The following is a 22,891-nucleotide window of genomic DNA, read 5'->3' on the forward strand; positions in this document are numbered from 1 at the left end:
TTCCAGCCTTGGAATGCTTCAGGAGAAAGACCTTGATGGGTGCCAGCACTTTCAGGGGAATCTTGGATAACCCTAGGAAAGCAGGAAGAATTCCAGGCAGCACAGGGGTAGAAATCCCCTAAGAGTGGGGCAAAGTTAGTCTGTTCTCTGCACCCAGGTCCAGGGCCTCTTTTAGCTTTTTAAAGATCCTTCCAGGTTCCTTAACCCCTGTGCCTAGAAAATATACCTGAATCTGAATGCCACAGACCTGATGGACATAACATTCCATCTGAGCTGCTTTGTCAAAGAAAGGAAGGCGGGTGGTGAGTCCTAGACCAACGCTTCTCAAAACTTAAGGTGCACATTGAACCACCTGAGGGGCTCGTTCAAATGCAGGCTCTACTCAAGATCTGGGGCTGGGCTTGCGATTCAGCATTTCTGACAAGCTCTCAGGAGATGCCTGTGCTGCCAGTTGAGAGCCACCCTTTGAGTAGAAATATTAGCTGACACTCTCCTGCCCATTTTTCTTTAATCGTCGTCTCTCTCTCTTTTTTTTTTCTCATTAACCTCATTGAACTTGACCCTTTTCTGGAAATGGGTCTTAAAATTGCCCATAACTCAAGAAATCCAGTGTATGCTCAGAAAAGTAACCTTTGAATTTGAACTTGCTACTGAACCTCCAAAGCTCTGCCCTTGGTGCCCAGGGAGGCAGCCTTGCATCCTGGGGCTATGCAGTGGTGTGGACACTGGCTCAGGATTTTTGCAATAAAGGAAGGTCAGACAATAGGAAACTTTGCCCACTGATGATTGACGGATTGCTCTGGGTCTTCAGTCTACTTCAGCTGCCTGAAGTTTGGGGATGTTCTCTGTTATTCCTGGAGAACAGAAAAGCTCCAGGGGCTTTCTGGATCCTGGAGACAGAAGGCTTCTGCTCCAGGAGCACCAGCAGTGGGATATTGCTTTGGTGATTTTTGCCAACAGCAGTTATCTTTGCTTTGTTCCCTAGTAGTAGTAATAATAACAAGCACAGCAGTATTAGTTGTGGCTAGTGGCCACTAGCATTTTATATGTTACTATTACTATGTTCTAATGTTAACTCAAGTTCGTGTGTCCCATGCACAGTGCAGGGCTTCCCCAGTGGTTCAGCAGTAAAGCCTGTAATACAGGAGCCACAGGAGACACAGGTTCGATCCCTGGGTCAGGAGGATCTCCTGGAGGAGAAAATGGCAACCCACTCCAGTATTCTTGGCTGGAAAATCCCATGGACATAGGAGCCTCGCAAGCTACAGTCCATAGTATCGTAAAGAGTTGGACAGGACTGAAGCGACTTAGCACGCACGCATGCACATATGGGTTGGAGGTGTCTGGCAATGGGCACGTGATTTTTAACGGTACCTAGGGACTAACTGACTTTGGTGCCTGTACTTGGCAGATAGACAAGGGAAGAGAGATGGCAGTTCTCAGTCATTTTAGAACAGAGCTTTCAAAACTTTTGTGTATATAGTAAGTCATGGATACAGTTATATCTATTCATTGTGTATATGTGTGTACACAACCATACACAGAGCTATGGCTATATCATACCTACCCTTTGTGGGCTAGTTGGTATAGTTTGAGATTTTTAACTAATTGAAGTTGTTTCTTGGTGTGGATGATGGCAAAATGAACATTGGTGGGCCAGCCAGCACTTCATAGGATGCTAACTTTGGCTAAAATGAAAATCATACCCTCACAAACATTTTCCGTGTGATATTTGAAAACCAAAGCTTGAGTGTTATTGGAAGAGACATCTTCAGAGCAGCTTTCTGAGATGACCCAGGTGGTGAATGTATAAGAAAAATCGTACTGTGTATTTCCAAATCCTAAGTAGCACCGTGATAGTAACTATGTTTTATATAGTTATTAGTATCTGTGCTCATGGTCATTAATATATAATATACTTTTCCCTCCAAAGGTGGCACCTGTGTGGTCAACCCCACAGACTTGTTTTGCTCTGTCCCTGGTCGTCTGTCCCTTCTCAGTTCTACTTCCAAGTACAAGGTGACCATTGCCGAGGTGAAGAGACGCCTCTCACCCCCTGAATGCCTCAACGCTTCACTCTTGGGAGGCATTTTGAGAAGGTAAGACAAAGGAGTTTTCTGATACTGTAGTTTTTTTTTGGGGGGGGGGGTAGGGGGGTTGGTGTTTTATCCTTTGGCCGCACTGTGTGGCATGTAAGATCTTAGTTCCCTGACCAGGGATTGAACCTGCACTCTTTGCATTGGCAGCTCGAAGTCTTAATCACTGGGCGGCCAGGGAAGTCACTGGCACTGTGATCTTCTAACTGTATGGTACCACACTCCTCAACCCTCAGCCCTTATGTCTTCTGTCCCATGTTGAACACCTCAGATGGTCAAGTCTTCTCATTGTTTTCCTCTAAATGTCAACCTGCAAAACCTAGCTTTTGTTTGTTCTTGGACAGAGCAAAATCCAAGAATGGGGGTCGCTGCCTGAGGGAGAAGCTGGATAGGCTGGGTCTGAACCTGCCAGCGGGAAGACGGAAAGCAGCCAACGTTACCCTGCTCACTTCCTTAGTTGAAGGTAGGACTTTTCAGCACAGCAAAGTAATGATGGCAGGTTAGCAGTTCTTTGAAATTCAGGTTTGTTGATGATGCCATTTCATTTTTGTCTATATGTTAAAGACAGTTGATTTACAGGTGAATTTCCCAACTAATTGTGATAGTGGTGATTCAATTAGACTTAATAGAAGGCTTAGATGTAGTTCATAGACTATCATTGCATTTACTAATCTTAGCAGTAATAGAAAAGACGACAGCAATGGAAGATTTCGATATTTAGACAAGTATTCCCCATATAACAGCAGCAAAAAACGGAGCCTTTTTATTATTGTTTATTTTAAAGTTCAGATCAATCTGGCTTAACTAACTGTTATTCAGTGCAGCCTGATCTACAGGATAACCAATAATCCTTTATAAGGAGTTCACAGGACTCAATGCATGGTCACGAGTCTGAGAGCACGTTGTATTAACCCTGTAGACGTCTCTTAAGGTACAGTGAAGTTCCATGGCTTTATGAGCGAATGAGCTGACCCACAAAGGCTAACCAATGGGGTTAACACAGAACATATTCTGTGCTATAGAATATGTTCTATAACATATTTTCTATAACATATTTCATAAGTTTTTTTTTTTCAATTTATTTTTTCTCTTGTGTTTCTTCTGTAAGAACTAAACTTTACATATTCTCATTCAATCTTCTAAGAAAAGATATCACTGGACATCTTTCACACTTTGTAGAGGAGCCGTTGAATGTTAGGGAGAGTTGTTTGAACAAACCTAGAATGCTATTGTTTTAAAAATGAATGAAAGAACCTTTTTTGCCAAGACTCACCTGTACACACCTGTGACACTTTCCTTGCATTGATTTCCCAATGTGTATAAGGAGGAGGTAAAAAGTAAGTGAAACACAAAAACAAATATCTTGTCCTTTTCCAGATTATCAACACACACTATTTATTGAACAACTCTGTGAAGTAGTGTGTTCTTGACATTGGTCTTGACAAAATCACTTTGGTGATTTTGCTTTTAACAGGTATCTTTGCTTTACTTCCAAGTTGTAGTAATGATAACAACCACAATATTATTATTGGCCATGAAAGTTTAATAAGCATCACATGGGCATAGGTTTGAACAAACTCCGGGAGACAGTAGAGGGCAGGGAAGCCTGGCGTGCGCAATCCGTGGGGTCACAGAGAGTCAGATGTGACTTAGCGACTGAATGAAAACAACTGTCATTATATTGTACGTCTTGTAGTACTTGCCCATGTGTGCTGATACTGAGAGCTGGCATATGGTAAGGAAGTTGACTCATAATCCACTCACAGGGGTCAAAGTAGAAAAAAATGACTCATGGGTTCATTCAAAAGAGAAGCAGCTTCCTGCTTAAGTAAAAACATCATTAAAATTATAGCTACCTAACAAAAGAACAAAAGTATGTTCAAAATATAATGGTGAATTCAAGAATTACATGAATAGAAGAACTTGATTGGTTCTCAAACTCAATTCCACAGTAAAATCAGCTGAGGATGTTTATTAAAAATCCTTGGACCCCATTCCCAAACCACTTGAAATGTAGTCTCTGGGGGTATGGTGCACATATCTTTATTTTTAAAAACAGCCCCTGATATATAATGAGGTTTAAGGATCCTTGATTTAAATGTTCCTTGAGATACTTTTCATGTAGCTAGTATGAAAAGCAAAGACCTCTGGTGGCTCAGAGGTTAAAGCGTCTGCCTCCAATGCGGGAGACCTGGGTTTGATCCCTGGGTCGGGAAGATCTCCTGGAGAAGAAAATGGTAACCCACTCCAGTATCCTTGCCTGGAGAATCCCATGGACGGAGAAGCCTGGTAGCCTACAGTCCACGGGGTCCCAAAGAGTCGAACACAACTGAGCGACTTCACTTTCCTTTCACTTTCAAGAAAGACCTTTATCCACAGTGTCTGTGAATGTGGATATTCGCGTGCTGGAATGCCAGCACACACACGCAAATAGTACCAGATGTACAATATAATAACAGTTGTTTTTGTTCGGTCGCTAAGTCACATCTGACTCTCTGTGACTCCATGGACTGTGCACGCCAGGCTTCCCAGTAAAACCTTGAGAACCCTAAAAGCACATATTCACATTTCTTCTTGTTGATTTTTATGGTATCCTGAAACACCAAGTACCCGGTGAGGAAATCCTTGAGCAATGCTACCAGAAAGGATACAGGTTAAATGTGTGAAATCCTAGGACCAATCTCATGCTTTTGGCATTTACTCTTCCAGCAAACCTCTCATCACAAAAATGCCTAACTTGGGTTCTATTCATTTGACCTCTGGTCACAGAGGAGTTATGTCAGCCTTGGCTGATGAAACTTAAAATTTTATTCTTCCCAGATACATTTTACTTTATGTTTTTCTCTTTTAAACTTTTTTATTTTGTTTTGAGGTATGGTCGATTAACAATGTTCTGACAGTTTCAGGTGAACAGCGAAGGAACTCAGCCGTTCATATACATGTGTCCATTCTTCCCCAAACTCCCCTCCCATCCAGGCTGCCATGTAACACCGAGCAGAGTTCTACAGATACATCTTACTTTTCACTGGATGCTTTTGAAATCCCCCAGATATTCACAACGTAGAGAAAGAAATATTTCATTGTTGAATTCCAGGCCAGGCATTTTGATGGAACTGAAAAAATGAGATTTAAGGGCAAAAGGACTGTTTGTATCTCTTAAAGTCCTCACATATTATGTTATGACCTTCAAGTGTGTGTTCTCTCTCTCTCACACATATGCACACACACACACATCTTAAGTTTCATTTATATACTATATTATATACATTAATATGTATTATAGTATTTTTATTCTATTCCATATTTTTATATTATTTTAGAATGCTAATTGTAGACCCACTATTTTTAAATGTTGAACATAAGCCCACTATATTTATTTCAGGACTCACTGTTGAGTCATGTGTCATGACTGACAGTTTTAAAAACCTCAAGTTGTCTTAAAGTAAGAGGAGAACCTAAAATTTTGTGACCTTGGTCCTTTTGGTGCTAATGTGAATTTGATTTAGTTATTTCAAGTGTGTTTTGCTTACATAATTTTAGCTAGTAAATATTAAAACTTTACCATATTTACTAGCTGGTATTCATGGACCTTTCTTTGACCATGTCTTTGGGTAATATTTTTGCCCCTCAAGCAAACATTTTTACAGGAGTCAGCAACATTTTAGAAGCATTTCTCCAGAAATTCTAAAATGAGATTTCTAATTGTCAAAAATAGTTCATCAGCTTTCTTGTAAACCTCTCGTTTTGTAGGAAAGAATACTAGTTTTTTTTCAATCATTTGGAATTTTTTTTTAACTTTCAATCAAGTTTGTTTGCATTTTACAAATACACTGTGATTGTGAATGCTTTTTTAAAAAATATAAATTTATTTATTTTAATTGGAGGCTAATTACTTTACAGTATTGTAGTGGTTTTGCCATACACTGACATGGATCCGCCACAGGTGTACATGTGTTCCCCATCCTGAACCCCCCTCCCTCCCCATGCCATCCCTCTGGGTCATCCCAGTGCACCAGCCCTGAGCACACTGTCTCATGCATCGAACCTGGACTGGCGATCCTTTTCACATATGATAATGGAAATTTTTTAACTTCCTGATGGCCCAATGCATTCAGCAATGGTTCAGCCCTTTCCCATTTTGGTATAGCACTTGAGAACAAGATAAGTAATATCTGATGGGCTTTATTCCTCATTGACCACACTTAGAAATACATCTCCTGAAGGTCCATCTTCTGTGACATTTCAGTACTTGTCTGCTGCTTTCTGGGAATGATGTGAATTCAGCCTTTCCATTGTTGCTATTTTGATAAAAATCCCAAAGAAAGAGTGGTATATGGGGACCCAACTAGACTCTCCATGCAGACATGACTTAACCATTGTCAAGATACAAACAATGAACAGTAAGGTACCTTATGATGGGGATTGAAATTAGCAAATGAAAGTTTATTTATCAAAAAAAAGGAACCAACAGCTAACTTGTCCCTAATCTAGTAGTGGTTTCATCATGATATTCCTAGATTTCCATGTTTGCTTTGGGTTTTCAATCATTTAGTTTTTAATTATGTTTATAATCATTCCCTTCTATATTTCTTTTAAATGGAATCTCTCTATTAATAGTGCCATCCTAGCATCGTTGTCAAATCAATGTATTAGAGTCATTATTTTAGGGACTGTTTTAAGAATGTATGAGAGGGCTGTTTCATGCAAATTTACAAGATTTAAATTATTCACAACATTTGTTACAAATATCATTGCACCTAGTAACCAATGCGATAAACTCAAAAGTAGCTGTCTTTTTTCACCTTTAAAGCTGTTTGAAAGGGCACATTTTAGTAAGGTATGTCTTTAGAATGGGGATTTATTTTTTGGTCCACATGTACAGATGTATTTGATCTATAATAAAATATAAGTATTTGAATTCAGAATCCCCTGAATGTAATACTAATCCCCTGAATGTAACTGTTTCCTTGTTACATCCCAAACAGTAAAGATGTTTTTTTGCTCATAGCCAGCATCTTGAATTTTGAGTTTGGGTCGATGGAGGGACCATGGCAGAAATCATGCTGTCCCCGTCCTGACTAGGATTCTCCTTTGTTTTGATGACTAAACCCTAAACGGAAGATGTATTTATTATTGTCGCTTTGAAATAATATATATAAAGGAGCCCTCATTGATCAAAACAGTAGCTAACAACTCTGCTTTCAGCTAAATTAGATATTGTAGTGGTTCCTTCCCTCTACTTTCTCTAGATTAAAAAAGGAAAAAACTTTGAAGTTACCTTATGTGGTTAAAATAAATATTGGTAATTTATAATTGAAAAAAAAAAATCCCCTGAATGTAACTGTTTCCTTGTTACCTTCATTTAACGGGGTTTAAATATATAACTAATGGTTGGTACAGCTTCTTTTATCCACTTTATTGCAAGCCTGAAGTTCTTTTTATTTCCCCTTGTTAATCACATTACTATGACTTCTCCTTGGTCCACTGTAGTATCTATAATACCAAAGAGTTGTCATTCTCTGGAAAATTCAGATTAGACTTACTTAACCCAATTTACTGATCTTCCTGAGATCTTGGGATAATCCCAGACTCTCTTAGAGTGGGAAAAATTCTATCTCTGGAAAGCATTCCAAGAGTTTGGCCAATATTATTGTCCTAGTTCTAATATCCTTGCGGTATATTTATTATTTATGAATCACCAATTAACTGCCTCCCCTACATTTTGCTCCAGAACAATCTTTGCAGTGTTGGTGGTGTTGAAACAAATATGAGAGTCAGGTATGTAGTCATTCTTGCCCATCACTCCCACCTCACTTGAGGTTTTCCAAGATGGTCAAAGTTGCAGAGTGTTGCTGAAGGGAAGTTTTGTTTACTTGAGTGGGGCGCTTTCCTGGGACAGTTTTGCTGAACTTGCGAAACTCACATGGCATTCTCAGGCAACACCAGGAGTTTGAAGCACACTTTAAGTCCTTAAACGTAAATGCCTTGGCTTTCGGTTTGTCATGTATGTAGTGCATGTCACGCATGCAGTGCGTGCTAAGTTGCTTCAGTCCAACTCTGCGACCCAATGGACTGTAGCCTGCCAGGCTCCTCTGTCCATGGGATTCCCTAGGCAAGAATCCTGGAGTGGATTGCCATGCCCTCCTCTGGGGGTCTTCCTGACCCAAGGGTTGAACCCGGTGTTTCTTATATCTCCTGCATCAGCAGGCAGGTTCTTTACCACTAGCACCACTTGGGAAGCCCTTTCAGTTTGTCATGGCTAGAGGTCAAATTCTACTCATTAGAAAAGACCCTGATGCTGGGAAAGATTAAAGGCAGGAGGAGAAGGGGACAACTGAGGATGAGATGGTTGGATGGTGTCACCGACTCAATGGACATGAGTTTGAGCAAGCTCCAGGAGATAGTGAAGGACAGGGAAGCCTGGCCTGCTGCAGTCCATGGGGTCACAAAGAATTGGACACAACTGAGCGACTGAACAACATATATATTTTAAAAAACAGTATAGGGGGAGGGAAGGGTATAAATATCCATCAGCAAAAGAAAGGGGACCATTTACAAATATGTGTATGATTTCTATTCACTCTTTCAAATCTAAAACCTTTGTTGCTATTGCTTCCTTCTTTAGTTAAAAAGAAATCAGTAGGCTTCCAGACCCTATCCTGTACACCCCCCATAATATCACTTTTGACATTTTGTCTGACTTTGGGTCAGTTGCTTAACCTGACTAAGCTTCATTTTCCTAATATACAGATAAAGGTCATACTATCTGTAATGGTTAGGGTAGTGCTATCTGTTATAACAGTTAATTTCCAAATTTTCAGGGGCTTAACACAATAGAAGCTGATTTCTCAGTCTTCACAGATGACATGAGTGTTCCTCCTTGGGACCCTTCCTTCCTCTCATCGTCTCATTCAGGGGCCAGAATCCTTCTGCCTCTAGCTATGCCCTCCTCTAGGTTCTCGGAGCCCTGTGCACTCAGCTCACAATAAAGAAAGATCAGATGGTAAAAGCACATAGCTTCCTACCCACTTGGCCAGGAAGTAGCCTACATTGCTGCTGTCTACGGTCCATGACAACCAGTCCCACGAGCACACCTAATTCCAGAGGTGGGTGTGAGACATGCTAGAAAATGTCGTGTCCCGAACCTTCTTAGCAACAACTCTGTAGTGTTAGAGAAAGGACAGACCTTAGACAGTCCAGCACCTCTTTCTTCCATAACATCTGCCTTATGTGTCTTTTGTGGCATTAAATCCATTTGCTAGATTAAACACTTGACACCATGGGGCACAGAGGCAGTTGTTAAAAATTAGTACCTGTCCTCTCGTTTTTCTCTCCTTAAACAGTATTACTCTCCTTAACAGTATTACTTCATAGCAGGATTTACTCCGAATCATAAAACTTTAGCCCTGGAGGGAAATGGAAGACTGAATAGTCCAAGGTGCTAAGTCATAGTACCTCTGGTTAACAGTGTGCTTCTGGAGTCAAATAACCTTGTATGAACCCACTTCCACCACTTACCACTTGCTAGCTGTGTCGTATAAGCAAAGACACACAGCTTCTCTGAGCATCAGTGTTAAGGAGTGTTAATAACAGTTCAGTTCAGTCACTCAGTCGTGTCCAACTCTTTGCAACCCCATGGACTGCAGCATGCCAGGCTTCCCTGTCCATCACCAATAACAGTACTCTCCTCATAAGATTGTCATGGGAGTGAAACCAGAATGTTTGTAGAGTGGTTCACAGGGTTCCCAGCACAAAGTTAGTGTCAATTAAATTTAGTGATCATTATTTTCAAATGAGAAAACTAAGGAAGGTACAGTGAGATTCACCATTTTGCACAGGATTATGAGAACAGCAAGGACGAGAATCCAGGTCTGATTTGCAACATTATCATGTGTTTTCCACTCAGATTTATGTTAGTGATATAGATTCTGAACAGTTGCATTGCTGAACTACTTCTGAATTCAGCTATATATTTATAGTTATAACAGTGTAACAGTATAACCAAGGAATAGAAAGAAGTTGGCCTGTTTTTCACTATGGATTGGACATCCCGTGCTGGTAGGAATCCTGAGCACGTTTGTTGAGCTTTCTTGTCCTTTTTTGTTTTAAAACATCCTGATACACCATCTGCTGCCACTTAATCCCTCAAAGTTAGGATGACATTAAATCTTGGTTCTTTCCATTTTTCTGGAATAATTATAAAAAGTATCTCTTGTCCTTTCAAGAGGATGCCAATCTAGTTGGTTAGACTATCTTACAAAATATTTTCTTTCCACTTCAGCCAAACCAACCAAAGATAGGAGAAAGGAGTGCTATCACTTGGCGCTATTTCCCTTTTGCCTCTAATCTTGAGTCTGTACAGTTGCATTTCCAAGAAAAGAGGGAAAAGAACCATCAACTTGACAATGAACTCTTTTCCTTTAAAAGAGTTAATAGGGAGCAGATTTTTTTTCTATAATTAGTTTATGGCTGTTTAATTTAGAAAGAGGTATTGTTCACTATTTGAGGCTTCAAAACACCAAAATCCTTTAGTATCAGTAATAATACACTTACAGGGTATGCTCAGGATTGTTTGCTCTTCTCAGGGATTTTAGGACAAAGCTGATATTACTGTGATATTCACACAAGTACCACAGTGGATTTCTCTGGATATGTGGAGTTTAAGGGTGACCTCCAAGGACTCACGGCATGTTTGTAGATATGAAAGGACCATCATCCTGATATAACATCTCCACCACCCACTCCAGATATATTTCCGCTTTAGTCCCTCCTCTGGGATAACAAGGTCTAGCTTTCTTCTAAAACTGTATACGATATTAAAGAAAGACCATAAATTGACTCCTTGTTATATTGCAACTGTTCTTGTTGGTGCTCCTTTTGGTCATATGATCCGCTGCTGCTAAGTCACTTCAGTTGTGTCCGACTCTGTGCGACCCCATAGACCGCAGCCCATCAGGCTCTCCCATCCCTGGGATTCTCCAGGCAAGAACACTGGAGTGGGTGTTTCCTTCTCCAAAAGCCCAATCACTAGGGGACCCTGCTGTCCCCTTTTGCACACACTCTGGCATTGACAGTGTCTTCTCGGGCACAGTTTTGCATTTCAGAGATGCCAGTGGAGTTGGACTCAATAAGTAAATGCCAGTGCATACTATGTTAGTCAGTCATGTTAAGGTCTTTCTTGGAAAATGGCTCTTTTTCAGACTAATAGATATTGTCTTATCTGTAAATTTCTTATTCTAACTCATGGAATAGTTTCTATCTGAGAGGCTCTGCTTTGACTATTGATAGATTACAATCCAATATCCTTGTCTAATATTTGAGATCTAATATTTGTCAGAATTGTCAATGATCGGTCTCAGTGTCTTATAATATTATGCATAAATAGACACAATCTCAGAGGGATTTTCTTAAATGGTTTGCTTACTTCCTAACAGTACTTCTCTGACCTGCATCTTACGGTTCTTTCATTTTCAGAGAGAAAGGTGTTTACATGTAGGGGTAGAGGAAATAGGCTATTATTACACGCATGCCTTTGTGTCTGACTGTGTGCTTGTGGGGTCCTTAGAGTCCTACTCCTATTCTGGCACAAAAAGTCAAGTTTATCCAAGCCTGTGTGGCTCAGTGCTTCCCTACCCCTTAGGTCCAGCTTAGTACTCACTCTCATGAATCGTGATGCTCCCTTAAAAGCATGTCTCTGCAGTACTTTCCTAGGTTTTTTTTTTTTTTTCTGTTTTCTATTATACTCTCTTTCAAAGTTTATGCCAACTAATGTGCTTTTCAAACACTCCTGTTTCTGCTTATTTCCATTGTTGAGATTTATCAAAATTTGTAGGTATTCTAATAAAACTGTAAACTGTGTAATTCCTAGTGCTGTCTAATGCCCATTGAATAGTAGTGGAAGTTTTGAAATTGCTTAGGTTTTAATTTGCAACTAATATTTGAGTTTTGAATAAAAACTTTCTAAGATCTAGGTCAGAGAGTAGTTTTGTTTTTAATTAATATAATTTTAAATAGATAATTTATATAGATGGTAAAAACCCAAAAGTTACAAAAGAGTGAAATAGCTTCTTTTCACTTTATCCTTCATTTAGTTCCCCTCCTGGAAGAAAGAAATGTTATTGGTTTGTCTGTTTTCTTCCAAGGAAATGTGTGTGTGTGTGTGTGTGTGTGTGTGTGTGCATAGTTTTGGTTTTTGTTTTAAAAATTATAGCAATCTAAGCCAATGGGAATTTGCTCTATGTCTCAGGGAACTCAAACAGGGGCTCTGTGTCAACCTAGAGGGGTGGGATGGGGAGGGAGATAGGAGGGAGGTTTGAGAGGGAGGGGACATATGTATACCTATGGCTGATTCATGTTGATGTTTGACAGAAAACAACAAAATTCTGTAAAGCAATTATCCTTTAATTAAAAATAAATTATTTTTAATAAATAAAAAAATTTATAGCAACCTATACATACTGTCCTACACATTTTTTCACACCTTGTCTTAGTGTTCTTTTTATTTCAGTTTTTGCAAGTTGTTCATTCTTTTAAACACTCACAGTATTCACTGTTTAAATGCATCATAAAGTATTTAACCAGTACTCCACTAGATATCATATAGGAGTTTTTAATCTTTGGCTCTTACAAATAGTGCTACAATGAGCAAGCTTACATTTATATAAATAATTCTACAGATATGCAAGTACATCTATTCAGTGAATTCCTAAGAATGCATTATAGGATCAAAAGATATTTGCATTTGTAATTTGGGGAGATTATTGGAAGATTGCTCTTTACAGTAGTTTTAAATTTAAAGTTTTATCAGTGATGGAGATAAGAAGTATCGATATGTGAGTAGTTCCCTCTATACACTAGTCCAAACCAGGTACTATCAATTTATTTTTTTTCATTTTTTTTATTAAATTTATTTTAATTAGAAGCTAATTACTTTGCTAATTTGATTGGAAAAAATAAACCCCATCTTTTATGAAAGAGATTAAGTATATTCTTAGAAGAATTTTATGAGCTTTTTTGTCTATTCCTTTGTCCTGGTGGGGTAATTTTTGACATATCTCTCATTCATTTGTAAGTGCTCATTATATATAAGGAAAACAGGTTGTATGTTTCTGATATGAGTTGTGAAGCCTCTCCACCCCGTTTCTGGTTTGTCTGTTTGCTATTATGACTTTTTTGTTTGGTTGCTTATTTGTTCAGGTCTATATCATGCAGAACTTTTTTATATTGATATAATCATATTTCTCATATATTTTATTCCATAGCTTTTAGTTTTTATTATAATATTTTGAAGTCCTTTTTTTTATTCTAAGATTATAAAATATTTCTTCTACATTATCTTCTAATTACTTTGTGGATCTGTACTTTAAATCTTTGATCCATCTGGAGGTTTTTTGTTGTTGGATATATGATATAGATATAATTTTATTCGCTTTTTTGGCCCAGATGGCCAGCCAGTTGTCCCAACACCTTTTATTGATAATTCATTTCCCCCTACTGTTATGATAAGCAAGTTTTATCTCACATTAAATCTCCTTATACAAATGTAGTTTTTAATAGACTGATGACTTTTTCCCCCCGAGAATGCTATGTCTCCGTTACCACCACATAGCCATTTTTGTTTCTATAGTGTGTACTGTGTTAAAGCCAATAAGGCAGAACACAGAGAACCCAGACAGACACAGGTCTTTACAGTTTAATATTAACTCTGTAGCAACTGCTTTCTTTTGCATCAGCCACAGAATCCTAGTTTGGGGGAAGCTGTAGAGTTCCTTCCCACATAACGCTTTCCTTTCACCTTAGGACGGTAATTCTCAAACCTGGCTAGAGAGGAGGTCGGGAGCTTTCAAAAAATGCAGATGCCCTGGCTCCAGAGATTAAATGATGAAGGATGAAACCCTGATGTGTGTATGTGTGAGTGTGTGAGTGTGTGTGTGTGTGCACACTTGTATATACACATATTAAACAGACTCCCCGGTTGTGGGAATAGCGAGGGTTGAAAAACACTACCTTTAAATTTACCTATTTTATTAATTGGCTTCACTGATACAGTGATATACTCAGTGTTTTTTTTATTTCATTCTTTCTAGCAATTCTCTTTTGCTCTAGTTTTTCATTTATATTCTTTGTAAGGGGTACCTCTCAAGACTTTTATAATTTGCCAATAAAATATTTGAAAGCTTTTCCATTTAAGAAATGTTTACTAAGTACCTATTATGAATCAAATACTGTACTAAGTACAGGGCATGGAATGGGGAATAAAACTATCACTTTGAAAACAAGGTATTGGTATTGAAACAAAATCATCATTAAATAGAGAAACTACCATCTTATAAGACCCTTATCTATAACCCAGGTTGTATGATATATAGTGTTACAGAATGCACTCCTATTAGAATCTTTCTGGATGCCTTAACAGATACATTAAACCTGTTCTTCAGCTTTAGAATTTACTGCAGCTTGATGTTATAAGATAACTTATTTAATATAATATCTTATCCAGATTTGAAAATATTCTCAAATTTGCTTTCCAATAGGTACTTCTTGGAATAATCCCAGAGATAGGTTTGAATGTATTATTTTCCACACATGTAACTAAAATTGAAATCACAGATAAGTGAGTAGAATTTAACACATATGAATTATTGCGTCCACTGAATACTATTGAGTATTACAGTAAGAAGTTAAACCTAAATAGTTTCTAAGGCAATGCAGTTAGCGACATTCGGTGAGAATTATCCAGTGAATAATAATGTAGAAGTATCTTTTGTACAAACTAGTTTTATATATTTATTGATAGTTGTCTAAAATATATTTACCTCTAAAATACAGTAATTTTAAAGGAAGAAAAAAATCCTTAATGACTGGATAAAAGGTTGAAATCAGATGTGTTCATTTCTATTTTAAAACTGTATTTAGATGCGAAGGAAAAGAATATATGTACACATGTGGCTGATTTCATGTTTGTTGTACAGGAGAAACTGACACAACACTCTAAAGCAGCTGTACTCCAATTTTTAAAAATCTTTGAAAATGATGCATTTAGATCTACTTCAGGTAAAATAATGGGGAAACCCAGAATGTCAGGAAAATGAGCAATTCACTTTCTTCAGAAAACATTTTTACATTAACTGTCCATTTCTGGGCTGCATCAATAATTGCCATTTACATTTTTCCTAATATTTACCCTTTAGTTTGGTTTTTTTTTTTTTTCCTTTTTGCCTTACAGTGTGAAAAATGAATGCCCTGAAACCAGGGAGCAAATTCTCTCTTTATGTTCTTTCCGTATTCTGTAACTTTGTGTGTACCAACTTTTGGAGAGAGATCCTCAACATGGGTCATCAACTGCTGCTGTTCCTGCTGAAAAATCGAAAACCCTGAGTGGTTTCCCCTTTTTTGGAAGGGGAGGATGGCACTCCTTGGCCTAGAGAGCCTAAAGCCTTGCACTGAGAATACTCTAAGCTCTCTTACTATCCCCATGTAACCTACCTCTGAAATAGTAATTCTTGCAATGGCATGAAATAACAATGGAGGTGTTTGCCAAAGTTACTGTGTTACTTCGGTGGTGTAAAAAAGTGGGGGTGGGCTAGCATTGGTTTGTCAGGTAGCACAATGCATTGAAATAAAGGAAGAGATTAAATCCACTTTGGAAAACAGCCACCAGGGGGCAGCCCACCTCGTCATGCCCAGAAATGAGGCAACAGCAGCCATGTTTGCTGAATGGGATATAGCCCTTCAGGGATCACTCTGTCACCCCAGCTTACTGCACCTACTTATTCACATGGGTACTTTGTCCCCCGACAGAGACAGAGACGCTTGTAGAGTTTTATTGTTACCAATCAGTTGAATCCCACAACTTATTCACATGCTTTTCTGCTCCCCCTATTTCATTTTTCTTAAACCTGTTGACTCTATGATGCCTGTGGTACAGGATTGAACTATAGATTTGTCATTGTTCCTGAATATCGTGTGGCTTTTAATTCACGGACCCATTTAGTTATTCATTCTTGGGTTTTCACACCCAAAGCTTTGTGGCACAGTCTACACCTTTTAACTACACATCAGAGTGTCTTCACTTGCCACTTCTTTTGATGTAGGACCGCTGTACATCCAGTAACAATGTTACCTCGCAAGCAGGAGAAAGCAGTAAACAGAGCTAAGGGAAGAAAGGATCTGGCTGTCAGTGCAAATGTAAATAGCAGCTGTTCCATCCAAACTGTTTTTAAAACTTCCGCACGGTGAGAGCTTTGCATTAAAATGACCCAGATCCCCAAGAATCAGGTTTTAGCATAAAATTTAAGAGGCATGCTGCCATTCCCCTGTATGTATGTTTCACTCCTCCTCCTATTGCAAAAACAGTAGAGGGGAAAAATGTACATATATCCATATATATGTGTGTGTATATATCTATAATAGTCTCTTGAATTTTTATTTAAATATCAATTTCTGTGTGAATATTGCAATATGAAGACATATCAATTTAAATAATTCAACTTGCTCTACAAGGATGAAGTTATAAAAGGTGTTTGTGTTAGTTGCAAAATACTTCTGAGTCCTAAGGTCACATGAGTTTGTTCTCTGGTCAGGTGCTATAGCCATTCTTTGTTGAGTCAAGCTTTAAGATTTTTTACCTCACATTTGAAACTTCTTAAATTATCTCCCTTCTGTCATTTTCTTAGCAAAAGTCATCATCCTACATGGCATTACAATGTCCTTTTTTTAAAAGATTTTTTTTAATGTGGGCTATTTTTAAAGTCTTTATTGAATTTGTTACAATATTGCTCCTTTTGCATTTGGTTTTTTGGTCACGAGGCGTGTGGGATCCTAGCTCCCCTACCAGGGATCGAACTTGCACCCCTTGCATTGGAAAACAAGGTCTTAACCACTGGACCTCCAGGGACGTCCCTACAATGTCCCTTTAAAAAAAGAAAAAACCTTTGTGCCTTCTGTCAAATAAGCACACATTTTCTTTCCTAATTGGTTAGGGTGATCAACTCCTGTGATAAGCACTTTTAAAATATTACTCATACCTTGCAGCTTTATCCAAAAGTGTGACCTTCCAATAATTAGCACTACTCAGACTAGTCAATATAGAGACCTTTTTAATCCATTTTGTCATCTTTCTATTTTGAATAGAGGAAAAATGATGTTTTCTACCACATGAATATAAAAGTCTTAAGACCTGCTGCTGCTTTGAAACAGACTAAGGGGAGAATTATGACTGGATCATTCACAAAGCATTATCTGATCTAGCATTTTACCACATTATCATATTTTTATATTAAATTAGACTCTTCCAAGGCCTAGAACAGGGCTTTTCAGGTTTGGGGAATGAAAAGAATTGTTAAAGACTCAGGAAATGAATGAAAAGGATGAATTGCAACATTCCTGTCTCATAGTAGTGTAAATAAAATTTAAACACACTTGTATAAATGGAAGTCTGATTTTGATGTATGGTTAATATTTGTACACATTGAAACTTCAAATCAGGGTATTAACTAATATCTGCACAGTGACAGTGGAGCTTTCCATAGGCTAAGTGTGCCTTTCTGTGAAATAAACAAGAGCAGGAACCCTACCAATTTCCATTAGCTCTGTGGGCGTAAATCACATAACTAAACCATCATTAAAGAACCCTTCATCTTGTTCCTTTTTCTTCTTAAGGCAGATAGGAAAAACCTTTGAGATAGAAGCTTTTAGGGAAAAAAAAATCCCACAAACAAATATTGAACATTATTATTTACATTTTTTACAACTAAAGATCCTAAGGGAAAAAAAAATGTATCTAAGAAAAATTTAAGGGAAAAGTACTCTCAGGATTATATTTTTTCAACTCTATACTATCCTAAAATGTTTTCCTGTTTCCTGTTGTTGATAATTTTAGGGTCATTTTTATAAATATGAGCTTCCCAATATGAAAGATTAGTATTTCTCTTTTTTCCTAGAGGAAAAAAAAATATCTTTACTAAGGGATGTTTCATTGAAATTAGTTAGCCTATTATGTGTATTTATCTATAAACTTTTCCTCCTCTGTAGTAATATTAATCATTTTTATTTCTCTCTGGTATTGATTTATTGACTATTCTTTATTCTACGAATATAAAACAGAATCAAATACATTGCTTTGGCCAATCACCAAACAAATGTCATGAGGTTTGACACATCAAACCTGACTATTTTTTAATTTCTTCATGACAAAATTTGATTGACTGTTTGGTCACCTTTCCATGAGTACCACCTTCTCCTCCTCTGAAAATCTTTTATCTCTAATAGTCACTTGATACTTGTAATACAATATGATAACATTCACTATATACAATATTAGTATAATGTTAATAAACATGTACAGATTATAGATAATGCTTACATAGATGCAGTATAATTTATGAAGTGCTACTAAGGTGTTTTCTGGGTTTATTGTTGCTGTGACTACTATCATTGATATGATTGTCATCTTCCCAGAAACAGGGACAATCTTTGGTGTCCTTTTATACCCCCTTTACTCCTACCTAGCATTGCACCTTGAGCAAAATAGGTGCTTAGTACATATGTAGCAAGACCTTGCTTTTTTTAAGTTTTAATGGTCAAGTAAGAATTGGTTTGATTGAGTTTTTAAAATACTGTTGTTTTCCAAACTGACATCCGTGGCCAAATCTTACTTTGCCGATAAGTCGTTTTACCCTTTGTCTTAAAAGTTTGCTCAGGGTTTAGATTATATGAAAGAACAAACATTATTAATCATTATACTATACTTTAAAATATTATTATTTTTAATAATGTACTGAGGAAGCACTGTACATAGTGCTAAAAGGTACTGAGGCTCACCATAAAGCCTGACGCTGCTAGTACTATAATAATGCAGTATGCTTTCTTTAGCAACATAATGTTATGAAATTGACATAATTCGATTATTTGCCTTTCCAAAGTGTTCCAACTTCTTTGAAAAATTATGTGGACCATTTGTCAATGTTTTGATAGGTCTCATGGAAAAGGCAGTGAAGTGAAAGTGAAAGTTGTTCAATTGTGTCTCTTTGCAACCCCATGGAATTCCATGGAATTCTCCAGGCCAGAATACTGGAGTGGGTAGCCTTTCCCTTCTCCAGGGGATCTTCCCAACCCAGGGAGCAAACCCAGGTCCTCCACATTGCAGGTGGATTCTTTACCAGCTGAGCCACAAGGAAGCTATTATAGAAGCCACAAGGGAAGATATCATGGAAAATATACATGAATATTTCAGTTACATTGAGAATAAGTTATAGGTCGAGCAGCAACAAAATGACATGCCCATAGAGCTTTTTGCCCAGGGCATTAAGATGTAGGATCTCTGATGTCCCTCTGGTCTAATGGTCAGAGCCTTGTGGGGAGTCAGAACTGCTTGATGGTGGTTCTGGTTTTCCTCCTACAGTTTTCAACATACCCCTGCCAGGTAAGTAACTTCTGTTTCTTCACTGCCCCTATCCCCCTCAAAGCTCCTTTCCTCTTGGATTGTTTACAATGAGTGGGAAAAATGATCCATTTGACCCACAGCCAGGAATGAGGCTTGAGGAAAGAGAAGGTGTTCCTCTTGTTGAGTGTGGACATCAGTGAGAAACTGACTTTTACTGTCTGCCAACAGGGGAGGCGTTACACTTGGCTCGAGATTTTGGCTACACTTGTGAAACAGAGTTTCCAGCCAAAGCAGTAGGAGAACATCTTGCCAGACAACATATGGAACAGAAAGAACAGACAGCAAGAAAAAAGATGATCCTAGCCACCAAGTAAGCAGAATGGGGAAGCCTCTGTGTGCCTTCATCCTGTTTTTTCATTTTCTTTGAATGAGGGAAAACAGTCTAGAAAACACCCATTCTCTAAAACAAGAAGGTCTCCCACACCAGCAGCTAGATGTATTAAACAAGGACCTCCTCAACATGGTACCCGTAGCAAGATTTGCCAATTGTATTAGTGATGGAGCTACCATTGACCCTGATGAAAGTTCTTAGAAAACCGCTTCAGAATAACAGGAACTCTTAGGAGAAAAATGTGTTTAGGAGATGTAAGTTCCAGGCAGATATGCCAGTTAGTTGGTATTAAACATGTAATTTGGTCTAAGCCACTCACTGTGCCATAGTAAATGAGGATAAAGATCTGAGACACTAAAAGTGTTCAGGGAGTGTGACAAAAATTGAGGACCCAGATACATGAGAGGTAACAGGGAGACCTCTGGGATCCAGGATTGGCGTCAGTGCCCTCATTTTTTTCCTGTATGTGATTAAGCAAATGATCCCTGTACTGTCCCAGCTTTCTTGTGATATTGTCAAAAAGAAAAAGAATGCACGAGAACTTATGCAAATTGTAAAAAGCTCAATTAAAATATGAATTAAGATAATGAGAGAAATGATGCAGAAAGGAAGAAGCTTGCATAAGATGATTCCATATTCCCTCAAACTTGAAAACTTTTTGATAATTAAAGGAAGAACTACCATTTATTGTGTGAAAACCCAGTAGAAGTACTGCTTAAGTACTTAAGTACTGCTCAAGTCACATTCAGATTTTTAGACCAAAATCTTTCTAGTGGTAGCTAATTCTTGCTCTCTTCTCTTTACTAAAATAAGTTATTGCTACATATAGACTCTTTTTTTAATTTTATTTTTAAACTTTACATAATAGACTCTTAATAGTCTTGTTTAATTTCCTAACTCTATGTTCAGATTTTAGAACTAATAGTTCCAGCTGATTAACTTATCATTTATAAATTAGTTTCTTTTTTTATTTTCTTTTTTTTAATTATTTTATTTCATAACTTTACAATATTGTATTGGTTTTGCCATATATCAACATGAATCTGCCACAGGTATACACCTTTTCCCCATCCTGAACCCTCCTTCCTCCTCCCTCCCCATAACATCCCCCTGGGTCGTCCCAGTGTAAGCCAGAAAGAAAAACACCAATACAGGATACTAACACATATATATGGAATTTAGAAAGATGGTATAAATTAGTTTCTTATTTGGGGGAAACTTCTAAAGAGAAAGTATATGGTAGATAGCGTTGGAAACATTGTTTCAAAAAATGACCTTATGATATGTTGGCTAAAATGTAAATGGTCTCAAAATGCATAAAACAAAAACTAAATATTCCTCCTTCTACCCCATCCAATGAAAGATAGGTCTTTTTTAAAATTTAAGGTTTTATATGGGATACCCAACAGGCTTGCCCAAGAAATGCAAACCCCTCATTTGGTGTTTGTGCTGCTCATGGCTGTCACTGCTTGGGTTTCAGATGTATTTACTCATTGCTTTTCTGAGAGTACTAGATAGCTCTCTCATCTTGCCCCCAGAGAGAAGGGAAACATAAGGTAGGGCAAAAGAAAAGACAAAACAAGGAGATAAAGGGGAAAGGAATAGCAGAAAGAGAATGAAGACCAAGAGTTAGAGAAAGAACGTTGTGAGGGATGTAGCATTTGGGCTTAAAATTTTGAGATGAGCTTTGTGGCGGGGAAGTTCCTGAATACTTGTTAGTGAAAAGACCTAAACCTCGATTTTTTTGTGCTGTTATCTCCCTGGGTGTCTTCACTTCTGCCTTGTTTCTACTCTTTCCCTCTTCTAACAGTTTTGGACTCAGAGGGGACTTTATCCACCATATTTCAGGTTTTCCAGAAGGAACTGAATGTTGCTACAAAAACCCTGAATGAACTTTGTGGCCAACCCAACACATGTCATTTGTTCATTTCTATTCTTAATATAATCTCAGGAGACTCTAACAATTTGTTACAGATTAAGAGAAACATATAGTGCTACAAGTTAGGTCCCATCTTCTAGGTGTTCCCAAAGCATTGTAACTGGCAGGATTTTACAGATTTCCCAATATGTATAGCCATGTGATGACCTCTGAATGATACTATTATTGCCCAATACTAATTACCCAAAGTAAAACACCTTCATATTTTATACCTCAAAATCACTTGATTGTGGTTTTACCATGCATATTCCAAGAATTTCACTCCCTGATCCAGAGAAATCCTTCTTGTCCTCCTTCCTCCAGAAATGTCTTTATAAGTGTCCACTCCTACCATCCACAGCAGCGCTACCATTCCAAACACAAGTTCCATTTTCTTAAGAATTCCCATCACTCTGAGTGTTTGGAAGCCAGTGCATTCAAATGGATGCTGAGATTTTGTTTTCATAGAAGTAAACATTAGAAGAAGTTAGGAGAAGTAAGGGAAGCATCAGTATTTTCATATTTGTCAAAGTTATACAGAAACATCTGTCTTACAGTAGTGGATTCAATAAGGAGTAGTATTTCCCTGTTACCTGGGATCTAAGTAGTATATATTATTTTAGGTGATATTTTGAACTTTGATTTCAAAAAATATTTCAAGAACATGTAATTCTTTTTGATCCCTCTGCCCAAGCAAGAATTGAATTCACTAATTAAAATTACCTTATTTTATACAAGAGTAGATAGGCTATAAACATCTAAAAATTAAGAGACAGACAAAATAATTTGTCTTTGTGGTTTTATATATCCATTCCATCTTTTTTTAGACCATATGAAGGATTGAAGAACCAGAGACTATGCAGTCATAGCAAATGTACTAAATACAAGTAGTCATTAATATAAGTAGATGAAGTAAGGAGAGTTTTGGAATTAATGCCTTTCTGTAACATATTAGTGCATCCAACATGTGTTCTGAGTAGTTTCTAATTTTTCCAGCAGTAAAGCACTGGCTGTTTTCAAATAAAATGTTCAAAGTTGAAATGAAGTAGTCTATATGGATATTCATTACATTCTGATTAGTTCACCTTTGTTCACAAGACTGT

General features: G+C 37.7%; 1 protein-coding gene across 1 annotated transcript in view; it reads left to right on the forward strand.

Moving 5' to 3' along the window:
* The window catches only part of TFAP2D (transcription factor AP-2 delta), a 58,837-nt gene that overhangs the window by 12,822 nt on the left and 23,124 nt on the right, over positions 1–22,891 (forward strand). Inside the window, exons 3-5 of the mRNA XM_086370754.1 lie at positions 1,934–2,099; positions 2,441–2,559; positions 19,708–19,849. Coding sequence (XP_086226880.1) covers positions 1,934–2,099; positions 2,441–2,559; positions 19,708–19,849 — 427 coding nt within the window. The remainder of the gene's footprint in view (positions 1–1,933; positions 2,100–2,440; positions 2,560–19,707; positions 19,850–22,891) is intronic.

This window comes from Bos grunniens, chromosome 23 (assembly GCF_055505025.1).
Source record: "Bos grunniens cultivar Pamir isolate PY7600 chromosome 23, Bosgru_T2T1.0, whole genome shotgun sequence".
Lineage (NCBI taxonomy): Eukaryota > Metazoa > Chordata > Mammalia > Artiodactyla > Bovidae > Bos > Bos grunniens.